Here is a 13,654-nt window from a genome sequence, read left to right on the forward strand (position 1 = left end):
TGGAACCAATTTATTTTGTATTTTATGCTAAGCTAATTAATCGAATATAAAATTATACTTTATATATACGTTTCATTTTATACAAAATATTTTCCTTCTTTATCTCCATTTTAAAAAAATGGATACATAATTTAATCTAAAGATAAATTGGATTTAAGTTTCTCATTAATATAAGTTTTTATAATTACTAAAAATAAGAAACCAACAAATACATGATTCATATTTCAAAAGTTTATAACAATATAAACAAAAGTAAAATTATTTTAATATTCCGTGATTGATGATCCGTCAAACTATAGAGTATAGATAAATCTCATTTTTCCTTAAAAATAAATTTTGAGTATAACAAAAGAATATTTACGATATAATTTCAAGAGTAAAATCTAAAGACAACAAAATTTATTATTATTTTTTCCACATAAAAGGCACACCAGGTGAACCCAAAAAGAGGCCCAAATATTGGGAGAACTTCTTTATAATTTCATATAAAATAAAATAATTAAAAAAAAACAATTTCTGTTTTTCAGGTATTACTTGATCACCCAAACATGACATAAACCCCCCGTCCCCGCACCAACCCCACTCACCCACCCCACCCCACCCCCCTTTTTCTTCTTCTCTCCTTCGATAAATACCCCTTTTCTCCATTTCTCCGCCTTCACTATAAACATTTTTTCTTCTTCAAATTGCTCATAATTTTTCTTTTCTCTCTAAAAAAGCATGAGAATGAGCTGCAATGGTTGTCGAGTTCTTCGAAAAGGTTGCAGTGAAAATTGCAGTTTAAGACCCTCTCTTCAATGGATCAAATCACCTGATTCACAAGCCAACGCTACTGTCTTCCTTGCAAAATTTTACGGCCGTGCCGGACTCATCAATCTCATTAATGCTGGTCCCGATCATCTCCGTCCCGGTACATGTTACCTCCTCCATCTTCTCTTCTCTTTTGTAATTGGGGAAAATTTTGACAAATCGATACTCTATCAACTGAGCTATTAAGATTATTTTATTTTATATGAATCTTTTTTTTTGTTACTTTTTTTTTAAAAAAAAAAGATTATTACTACTTCACTATTTTTAGATTTTTTTTAATAGATCACAAATTTAATTTTCTTAAATTACCTTCATATTACTTGAAGAGTTGAATGAATTTTTCTTTTACCACAACTTTATTTATTAATTATTGTGATTTAATTTTAAATATATTTATAATTCACACAAAAACTAGATCGTTAAATGGCACAAGGTAGTATTTAATTGGATATACTCGATGTGGTTCATTCAAATTCAGTAACTTTAATTCGAATTATTTATGTTAATTTTTTTTTCTAAATTTAAGATTTAAATCTTGAATTTGTGTTAGGATAGGTATACATGCAAATGAAAAATACTAACATTGTTTTTTTTTTTCTCAGCAATATTTAGGTCTCTATTGTACGAAGCTTGTGGCCGGATAATTAACCCGGTAAACGGTTCAGTCGGGTTAATGTGTTCCGGCAATTGGCAGCGTTGTCAAGACGCTGTCGAATCGGTACTCAAAGGCTCAACAATCATGCAAGTACCAATCAATAACGATGATGATGATAATAATAATAATAATACTGATCAAATTGTACCGTTAAAAGGTTGTGACATACGACATGTTTCAAAGAATAACTCAGATAACCAACAAGTCATCAAAACTAGGAATGGGCGGCTCAAGCGTAAGGGTACTTTTGATTCTGTTGCTTCAGCTTCCGCGGAAGCTGAAGCAGCAGAGGAGTACTTGTTGAAGAATCAACCCCCGTTGAAGTTCAGTATAACGGGGTGGGATCAATTTGAAGAGATAGATGATGAGTTGATCAAACGCGCCGCGAGTCATGACTCATTTTCGGTTGAAACGGTTGAACCGACCCTGTTGGTGAACCGGGTTGACCCGGTGAAATTGGAGGAAGATGGTGATCATGTAGGATTAGAGCTTACTCTTGGGTTGATGAGTCCAACATAATAGTAACAGGCTGATGACTCCCAAGAGCTCTTATTGACGGAGTCGTTTGATACCTTGACGTCGACTCATCACATCCTGATGTTGAAAAACAACATTTTGGGTTTTTTTAGTAAAGGGAAAACTAGTTTCCTTTTTTTAATGGTAATCTTTTTTGTTTGTTTTTGTTTTCTCTAGACTTTTTGTTTTTTGGGTTTTTTATTTTGGAGGCATATATACAAATAGATAAGAGATAAGAAGTGTAATTATGTAGAGATGTTGGTGATCGATCAATGTACGAAATGAAATTGTCACAATTAGTGACTAAGTGATCATTAATAATAATATAGTACTATCTAATTAACTATGACTAGTTGCAACAAATTGTGTATTTTTGAGGATTTTGCACTTATTATTATCCTTATGTTCTGAACTTGCTACTTTGTACTACTTGGTACAAAGGAAGGGACGATAAATTTTAATTTTAGTTCTTATCGTTAGAGATTGAATCTTTAGAATCACAATTCTAATAAGGCATCGATACCAAGCTACTCATTTTAATTTGTCTTTATATGGTAAAATATATTTACTTCTTCTGCTTGGTTATCTCAGTAGGAAATTGAAACAATCTATAACAAAATTATAATTAACGTTGGTATTTGCTCTACGAGTTTAATGACATTCAATATTTTTGACTCATTAAGTTGAAATTTTGAATTTTATCTTTGTTTCCACCCTAATATAATTAACTAGATTTATATTTTTCTTAGATTTTGATTGGCCAAAAAAGATGAAGAACACGTGGATGCATGGAGGAAATTTTGTCAACAAATGCTATGCATGCAATGGGTAAGTAAAGTTTGGATTTTGCCAAGTTTTTGAGGAAACAAAAGTTTATGCTTTACTTTTGCCTTATTTATGGATCATAGACATGAGGAACATGCTAGACTAGCTGTTGTGGACATTTCCCCAAGAATCTAGGGGTTTCTATGCAATTAAAAATATATATTTTTTAAAAATATGTGACATAATTTGAATCAGAGTTTAAGAAAATATAAAAACTTTTGATATATGTGTTTGTTATAGATATGTTATAACATTTGTATAGTTATCAATAAATTCTTGTTAGGGTAAAATGAGAGATGACAAGGCGTGTTAATTGTCAGGAATGTTATTTTTTAGTATTAAAGTAGATTCCGAATGTAAATTTTATGAATTCTAAATTCTATGATAAACAGACTTTTAAGTGTTAAAAGGACAAATTTATTGGATTCGACCTCTAAATTGCCCTCTAATTCTCCTAATATGTGAAATAAATTAAAAAGAGAAGTGCATCTCATGTATTAATTGAAATAGAGTATAGAGAGATGATTAGTAATCCAAAATTGTAGTGGTTAGTGAAATTGTTGAAAATTATGGAGTCTTACGTTAAATTTATAGTAAATATCAAAAATATTAAATAATTTCTTTTTATCTGTTTTACTTTGGCAAACAAAATTATTAAATACGTGTTGTTGATGAAACATGACAAATATCTCATGATATTAATCGAGAGACACACAAGTTAATTTAAATATCACAATTACAAGAAAAAAAAATCTATAACTCATTCATTAGTATGATCATCTTGAAGCACGTATCTAATGACTCCATTCATTGATGCATTGTCTTTGACGTTAACTAGTTTTATGCACTAATAATGTAAAATCAGTATACTGTAAATGTATATAACTTAAATTCAAATCGTAAAAATTGCATAAAAAATATTTCCCCCAATTGTAATGCAAGTTTAAAATGGTTTTATCAAATTAATTAAATAAAAACTTAGACGGGGAGATAAAGAAAAATTAAAAATGGTGCGTGTGGTATGGTGTAAGGGGGAAAAAGTTGACTAATTCTAATATTAACATGTAACATATCCAATTATATAGCTAATAGCTTACATCACATACAACCATAGCTTATAATATTTGTTCTATATTATTATATTATTTCTATCATATTAGCTTAAAGTTTTAATTGGCAACTTATGTACTAACCAACAATTTGTGAATGTTTTCAACTCAAATGATATTTGGAAGCTTCTCAATTAAGAAAGAGTATAAAACAATGGCATTATGGATTGCTGACTTGTTGCCAAGCCTTGTTGGTTTGTCACATATAACATATATATTCCAAATCCAACTTGAAATTAAAAAAATCTACAATATTATATAATATTCTTGCAAACACTAAAGGTATATATATTTGGTATAGAGAAAAATATTTTCTCAAAAAAGTATCAAAAGTTTTTCATATTCGATTAGTTAAGATATATTTAAAAAGATTCTCTAGAGAAAACGAATATCTTTAAAAAATGATTGTTTTAGCTAGTAGGAAAAGAGAAAACAAGTTTGATAAGTTGCATTGATCAAGCTGATCATTGTCTCCTTCCTATCCCCAACACCCCACCTCCCTCCGCCCTAACCCCAATTTCCACTTCACCCCATTCACGATATTTTCCTAAATTACATATAAATATATGGTCTGAGCTAGGAAGTAGAAAGGGATTCATCCAAACATGTTTCGTCTAATAATTATATTATATGTACATGCTAAATAAATGTGTGTGTATATATATATATATATTGAATTTCTCAACTTTTTTTTCCTTATATATATTTTGATTCTCTCTTACTGGAAATTTTGATTATGTAATTGTCATTGGGAATTTTTTTTTTCGTTACACACTTATTAAACACTAGAATATAAGCAAGAACTCACTTAGTTTTCATAGAAAATGTCTTCCTTTCATACCAAACACACCCTAAGTCCTTAATTTAAAATATATTTTTCAAGTAACGATTAGTACTTTCATCTTCTAACCTCCAACAACAATTTGCAGTTTTTATGGTTGAATAAAAATCATTTGCCAGGCACAAGCTTTCTTTAAAAATTATAAGATGACAGCATGGGTGACGAAAATTGGCATGAAAGTGATTTATTAATATTAATTAATAACTAATAATATAATAATTAATTGTTAATTAAAGAGTTTGATTATTTTATTAACAAGCTGAAGTGACGATAGTATCTAGATTCATTGTGTTCAAGTTTCCATTATGCAAACATGTGGAGCCATGATTTGGTAATCCAATTATATTATTTAATATAAAAAAATTTCTTAATATTTTTTTAAAAATTTGCTTTGGCAGGTCGCCTCATAGTTTTATTAATTAATAAAATAATCACTAATATCACTGTCTTGATGCTAGCTAGTTTTTGGATATAATCAACTTTACATAATTATTAGTGGGTACCTATCATTTATTTTTTTGGAAAAATTGTCCTCAGAACTCAGAAGAAATAACAATATAATATAGATGGTAATGAAATAATTAGAATCATTTCATTGTTACCCAAAGATTCCTAATTTAAATTCTTGAAAATAGAAAAATTCTATTGGAGTACTTGGACAAAAATATATACTCCTTAAGGAGTAATATATAGCAAAAGAATCTTGAGGTTGTGGTGTACGGCTTTAATTGTGCAAAAAATATTTCTTGTATATTATTATAACTATAATGACATTTGTTGTTTGATTTGGTTGTGAATATGTCTTCTGAGCTACGTTATGATTGAGCCTAAATATATGCATATTTTATAGACTTGTGCTAAGTCTATTTATCTAAAATGTCATATACAATTTTTTTAAATAAAGTTATTAATCTCTCTTTTACTTGCTTTTATCAGTTCACCCTCTTTCACAGTTCGAGTTTTATGAGTGAATAAATTTTTGTAGAAACCAAAAAATATTTTACTCCGTTGATGAATCTATCCAAACAAATTCAAATTAATCAGTCAAGTCATTATATTTCGAATATCAGAAACCTAAACAAAAAAAGTTCATATTATTTCTTGTATCTAATAACAAAAACACATCAGCTCTAGCACTAAAATACATCATGGAGGGTTAATATACTTTAATCAATATTATAGTCAATATATAGGGAGTCGTGCGTGGGCTGTTTTTCACATAAATGGTAGAACATTAACAAAATACACATAAAATGGCATCATATAAATTAGGAAATTATTTTTTTATGTAAAAATAAAAGTTAATATACAATTTTAACAATTTTATGATAAACCGTAGAATTGAGACCCTATAACTGAAAATCAAATAAAATGAAGAAATGACTGATATAATTTGATTCGATCTAATCATTTGTCGGTATTTACTCCCACTCCTAAGTTTATCATAGACACGGCTATCTTATTATTGGATCACAACTTATATTCAAATCATCCAATTTGATTGGCTTAACTAATTATTTAATCATTAGTATATATATTAAAAAGATAATACTCTTATTATATGGTCAACTAATAAAGAGTTTTCTCTTTCTTTCTTTTTCTTCTTAAATTAAAACTCTGTCAAAGTCATCAGACATGGATTCCATTTTTTTTTATGGTATATACTTGAATCTGCCTAATAGTCCACCATAGATTATATTAATAAAAAATACAACAAGAAAACTTTTACTTTTCTTCCTATTTATTATATTTACTTCACAAATATAAAAAAAATGCAAGTTGTAATTCCTTAAATAAAATATTACGTGTTAAAAGAATTATTTAATTCCATTTGTTGAATATTACGTGCAAACCGTGATTCCCGACTTGTACATTCAATTTCCTCAAAGAAAGAGTTAAACTAATTGATTAATGAGCAATTTTTTTATCCCTAATTATGGATAAATTATTGTTTTAATTTTTATGACATCGAACTAAGCATATTAAACCTGATTCTTGACTTCTACATCCAATTTTGTCAAAGAAAGAGTTAAATGAATGGGTTATTAGCATTTTGGTCGAAAGTAATTGAAAAAAAGAATCTTATTTTAGTCTCTAAGCACATTAAACATTCCATGAATTAAATTTGTGCACTTTAAATCATGTTGCTCAGATATATTCACAAATGTATCATAATTATTGTTATTTCATATTTGATAGTAGTATAGTTTTATATATAAATAGTCAAATATAACATATTTTCTATATGAAGTAATCGAACAGCACAAGGATCAAAGAAGAATTTATCAATAATTTAAGGATCAAAAGTGCTATTAACCTCTGTTTTTTCAATATTTAATTAGGAGATCCTTTGCACTAAGACTACTTTTAATCACTGATTTAAAAAATGAGGTAAATTTGTTTAGTGGGTAATAGGAAACGTAAAGTATCTTGATTAGGCTTTTGAATTAAACTAATCAAGCAATTTACTAATATAATAATATTTCAGATTGAATTTGATAGAGATTAGCAAAACGGTGAAGTTTCCCCGCATAATTAGAATAAAATAATACCATATGGATTAGACATTTCAACCCTAATTAGTCATTAGATGCTTAATTAATATTTAATAATTAGTGATAGCCATATTATGATAATTTAATGGATAAGTGCTTTATTACGATCTTGATAAGGACTTGTTTGATTATTATTAAGGGCCTTTATGAGCAGTGTTGATTCTTCACAGCATAAAAGAGTTAGTACTTTTTAAAAATAAATAGAATTGGACAATCATGGAAGAGGGTTAATTACTAGAAAACAATAATTAATATTATTAAACATAATAATTTAGGAAGTAGGTAAATAACACTTTCCAACAAAGTGATGGCATAGACAGTCATGCCAAGAGAGATTATTTTATTTTATTTTTTATGTTATGTTATTTTCTTCCTAACTATAACATAAAGGGTAAAAACAACATAACATAAAAAAATTATTTTTAAATTTTGAATGTATTGAGAAAAGTTTCAGGAAAATGGTCTCTGTGCCAGAAACGGAAAGCTCGTCCTGACAGTTGACATGATAACTTGTGATGATTCATCGGGATTTTAATGCAAAATTATGGCCTTCGATCACCAGAATTTCTTATTTGATATTGGTCCAAACTTATTTTAACAATAAGTTATGGAGTTTTACCAGGATTTGTGGTTAAATCCTCGTGATCAACTTATCATGATGTGTAGAAGGTCTCAGATATACCTTTGGCATGTATGGGATTTTCTTTCCTCTGTCTATGTCATACTTTGGATTCACTGACAGACAATTGTTGACACCCAATTTTGACCCTCCACAATATAAATTAATCATTTTGAGCTTCTCCAATTTCAAACGATTTAAAATAATTAGTTTTATAAAATTTCTAAAATTTTTTTTAATAATAATAAAAATAAAAACAAATAAATAATAATAATAATAATAATAATAATATAGTTTACAAGATTTTTAAATAGTTTGTCACTTTTCATAAATCTTAGATGATATATATGTTTTACATAATTATGTATATAATTAGTATATTTTATGATTATTCGAAATTTGTCTCAAGAAGATTTTAGTTTTATTTAAATATTTGGTTATTTAATTTAATTAATCAATAGCTTATATTTTGAGCTAATTAGTTTATAATTAAGTTAATTATTTTATTTTGTTGAAATCAAGAAGCTTATTAATTAATTTATTTTAATTCGTCTTATTTAAAATACTAGTCAAACTTGTCCTAATTAATTAAGTATGGTTACATCTATAATTTCCAATTGGCCATAATTTAAATTTATATGGCCAAAGCCTAGTCCAATTCTGACCAAGTGTATTTCATCCTCAACCCATTTAAAGGACCGAATTTTGGGCCCTTTTTCCCAATTACCAGCAGCCCATTTCTTCATTACCATTCAATATTCCTCCAGCCCAATTTCCCTTTCCCAGCCGGCCCACTCTTTCTATACACAAATAATACCCATTTCAATTCAAGAAACCCAATCCAAACATCCCCAATACATCATACCATACGTACATACACAGTACCCCACCGCCCAACTTCATCTTCCTCGCTGAAAATCAGCAATCAGCAGCAGCGACCCCACCCCATACTTGCCTTCGTCTTCTTCACGCTAAATCAACCCGGAAATTGCGTCTCTTACCTTGCCAGAACCCATACCCTGCATACCCATCACCCTCACGTCCCCTTTCCCTCATTTTAAGGGATTTTTTCAAAGCTTTTTACTGTTGTCTTGAAAAGGGGCAGATTGAATTCAAATTTGGAATTCAATATTTCACACGATTTCCCCCTAATTTCCATCTATATATTTATCTATTTTAGTCACTGTAAGGGGAGTTCTTTTTTTTTAGAAGTTGGAGTTTTCAGCAAATAAGCACTTTACACTTTAGAATTTCGCATTTAATCCTTCGATTCTAAGTTCCGATTCTCTTGGCTTGCTGTCCGTATTAAGATTTCGTGGTAGAAGAATCGCTTCTCTCAAACTCATTCGTTCCAGTCGCTGCCCTTTTAAAGGTAAACTTTCATCGTCTTATTTAAATTCTTGTATATTCTTGATATATTGATTATTTTGTTATTGTTGTTAGCTGATTACCCCGTTTTCCTTCTTATTGAGCAGTTCGATTTTTTTAATTTTTTTTTTGTAAATCTGATTCTGTTTGTTTTTAAGTATGTGAATCTCCATTTTGATCAGCTTTTATTTTGGCGTTTAAAGCGTCGGTATTGGTATGTTGTTTGCGATTTTTCTCGTATAGGAGATACTATGGTTTGAGTTTATTTGTTGTATCCTTTGTTGTGCCGAAGTTTCAATTCTTAGCTTGGATTTTAGTCACCCATTTCGTAGAATCCGTTTTGCCTCGTGTTGATTTTCACCTTCTATTCGTATTCTAGTGTACTATCTGATATGTCAGTTTAGCTTTGGGATATAGCTTCTCATTATGCACATGATTCATGTCCTAATCTTTATGTTTGATCAAATTTTATTCCATCTAATTTACATCATGATGAGAGCAATATGTGATATATGTTTGATACGATAAATATTGTAATCCATGTCGTGGTTATTTTTGTTCATGTTGGCAGTGTTTTTGGTCCATGTAGTTTCTTTATTCTGGTGTCAATTGGCATCCTTTGGTTGGTGGTTCTTTGGTTCAAAATTTCAATATTATTCAAGCATAAATCTGGCCAAGAATAAGGATGGCTATCTCTGCCCCTTTCTCATTGTCAATCTAGTTAAAAATAAAAATAAATAGCCTATCTTATCTTGTTGTTAGAGCTCTTTGTTATTCTCATCTCATATGTACAAGAGAGCCAAGTACAATTTGTATTTAAAATATATATATATATATATATATATATATATATATATATATATATATATATATATATATATATATATATATATATATATATATATATATATATATATATATATATATATATATATATATATATATATATATATATATATATATATATATATATATATATATATATATATATATATATATATATATATATATATATATATATATATATATATATATATATATATATATATATATATATATATATATATATATATATATATATATATATATATATATATATATATATATATATATATATATATATATATATATATATATATATATATATATATATATATATATATATATATATATATATATATATATATATATATATATATATATATATATATATATATATATATATATATATATATATATATATATATATATATATATATATATATATATATATATATATATATATATATATATATATATATATATATATATATATATATATATATATATATATATATATATATATATATATATATATATATATATATATATATATATATATATATATATATATATATATATATATATATATATATATATATATATATATATATATATATATATATATATATATATATATATATATATATATATATATATATATATATATATATATATATATATATATATATATATATATATATATATATATATATATATATATATATATATATATATATATATATATATATATATATATATATATATATATATATATATATATATATATATATATATATATATATATATATATATATATATATATATATATATATATATATATATATATATATATATATATATATATATATATATATATATATATATATATATGTTTTTTTATTCATAAACCAAAAATGACTCAAATAAAAACCAACTAATTTAGTTTCGTTAAAATTCTTATTACTTGTCTCTAAATCAAATATTTCAATTAAGGTCCCATTTTTCCTAAGAGATAAAATCGCTCTTTGTTTAACTATTTTCTCAAAGTTAATCTAGTAGGGTAAACAAATAAATAAATAAATACATACTTAGTTATTTTTTAAAAAAGGGTTAGTCAATCAATTCAAAAAAAAATGATTTTTCATACTTTAATTTATTAAATTGGTTTAATATATTTTAAAATAAACTAAATAAATTCTAATTAGTCTAGTTTTATTAATTTTCTAATCACTTGCATCTTAATTCAAATATTTTCATTTTAGGTCTCTTCCTCTAAAAAGATAGGATAAAATGGTTCATTCCTTAGTTATTTTTCAAAACTTAATCGAATTGTGTAAGTTATTATATATTTTTATGTTATCTTTTCAAAAAATAGTCAAATACATTTTAGTCAAGTCGCAGGTCAATCGCATGTTAGCGGGCATTTCGAATGCTTAAACCCTTCTCGAAGTGTAAATTGAACCCCGAACCCTCTTTTGGTATTTTCAAATGATTTTTTCTGTTTAATTCTTTGGAAATTATAAGTTTTCTTAATTTCTTTAAAAAATTAAGTGGCGACTCTTTCTAAGTATTTCTCAAATTGTTTTATACTTAGAACATTTCAAAAAGTGATTTTTCTAGAGATAGTCAAATTACGGCACAACAACAATTCCAAGTAGATCCTCCCTCCCCCTTGCTCCACTTCGTTTCACTCGTTTTCTCTTTCCTTCTGCCTGCAAAAAAAGTTATGAAATTGGTTTTGTTTGTGTTAGCGATCATCAAACCTGTGACATAGATAAGATTGGAGTTCATGCGGTTGGAATTCCTGAGATCACTTTTTAGCCTTGTTGCTTTCAGAATTGATTCAAATTAACTCCAAATGTCTTCAAATTTGATATACAAAGTAGAAGTTAGTATACATGTGCTATTGTACAATGGGCCTATTGGACCAATTATTCGAAGTGGTTTTGGAACTAAGATTCTTGACTCGATTTATATTATAAAGCCCATTAGAGAAGCCCATTCATTTATGGGCTTTTATACATGGATTAGGTGTTTCTTGGTAATTTGGCCCAATAAATGGCATCATTGAGCCCAATTTTGCTTATTGACATTAGCTATCCTAATTTGGCAATTTGGAAGAAACCACGAAAACTGTCAAGGCGTCAATACAATTCGACAAAAAAGCAAAGTTATTGAATTCGATCAAACATTAATGAAAATCTAGCTCCGACATTTTTTAAACCACTTTCACTAATACTTTGTCTATAGATCTTTGTCAAGGGTATAGTAGTCATTAGCCAATGTAAAATGAATTTTAAAAAACTCGTCAACCATTCAATTTATCACAAGTACAACAACAACAATTTCGTCTAATCTCACAAGTCAAATTTGATGAGAATAAAGTGTACGCAAATTTTATCCTATTTTCCATGATACAAAGATTGTTTTTCATAGATATTCCGCATTTGATTCAATCAAAATGTTTTCCAAAATAAATTTAAAAAATACAAAAATAAAGAAGTTATAATAAAAATATCAAATAAAAGAAACATAATAATAATATTTTATTGGGAAAAAGGTCTGAAATATATCCGAATTTTGACCGAAATTGCTATAACGATATCGAACTTTGGAAAGGATCTTTTACCCTTGCACTATTTAATAGTGTATTTTAAAGGTATATCTGTGTCTACGTGGACATCATAAATATTGCATCATTATAAATAGTAATGTGTCCACGCGGGCACATATATATTTTTTAAAATACACTATTAAATAGTGCAGTGGGGTAACAGGTTCTTTCCAAAGTTCGGTATTGTAACAACAATTTTGATCAAAGTTTGAATATATTTCTTTGGCCCTGCCTTACACACCTTATTTATCCTGCCTGCCGCCCTTGGAAACAGCCTTCCTTAGCTTTCGCCCTCCCACAGGAAACAGAGTTCTTTAATTTGAAGCTCCGTACTCTTGTGAAAACGGACTACACTGTCTCAACCACCCGCCTTTCCCTTCTTTTGTTTGTTCTGGACCCGAAAATGCCCGTTCGCTTGTCATTGGGGATCCCAATCTGACTTGCTCGTGGTTTATTAATGTCGGGGTTGTTTTTACTTACCTTTCTGTCTATGAAAGAAATGAGGAGAAAAGAAATTGTACTAAAAGGAAATTCTCTGCTCAAATAAGCTTTCCTGAAATGATGAAAGGCAAGAAGGAAGCTCCGTCTCCGTCCCCTCCCTTCTGTCCAAGACTCTTGAATCAGTCTCGTCTTACATTCCCTCCTCTCTGCCTAGGCGAAAGAGAGTCCCGCCTATGGTCTACTCAAAGGTTGAAGAGACAGATTGTGGGTCAGATCAATCCATTCCGTTCTTCAGGGAAGATCTATGGAATAGGAAAGCCAAAACGGATCTATCAAAACAGATCTATTCTAAGTAAATACTTGGTCGATACGAGACTCTTTCTTAGTTCAGTGGGGTTTGAAAGCAGTCTACAACGAATCAAGCAGGTTCAGTAACAACGGATAACGGTCCTCACCACTCAATGGAGAATAGAAGGATA

At 27.9% G+C, this 13,654-nt stretch overlaps 1 protein-coding gene across 1 annotated transcript; it reads left to right on the forward strand.

Moving 5' to 3' along the window:
* The first annotated feature begins 685 nt into the window (after positions 1-685).
* Positions 686-2,320, forward strand: LOC102606392 (LOB domain-containing protein 40-like). Its single transcript, XM_006344075.2, has 2 exons — positions 686-910; positions 1,413-2,320. Exons 1-2 carry the CDS (start codon positions 721-723, stop codon positions 1,982-1,984), a joined length of 762 nt encoding a protein of 253 aa, XP_006344137.1. The 5' UTR covers positions 686-720; the 3' UTR covers positions 1,985-2,320.
* The last annotated feature ends 11,334 nt before the right edge of the window (positions 2,321-13,654 follow it).

Source organism: Solanum tuberosum, unplaced genomic scaffold (assembly GCF_000226075.1).
Source record: "Solanum tuberosum cultivar DM 1-3 516 R44 unplaced genomic scaffold, SolTub_3.0 scf00051, whole genome shotgun sequence".
In the NCBI taxonomy this organism is placed as follows: domain Eukaryota; kingdom Viridiplantae; phylum Streptophyta; class Magnoliopsida; order Solanales; family Solanaceae; genus Solanum; species Solanum tuberosum.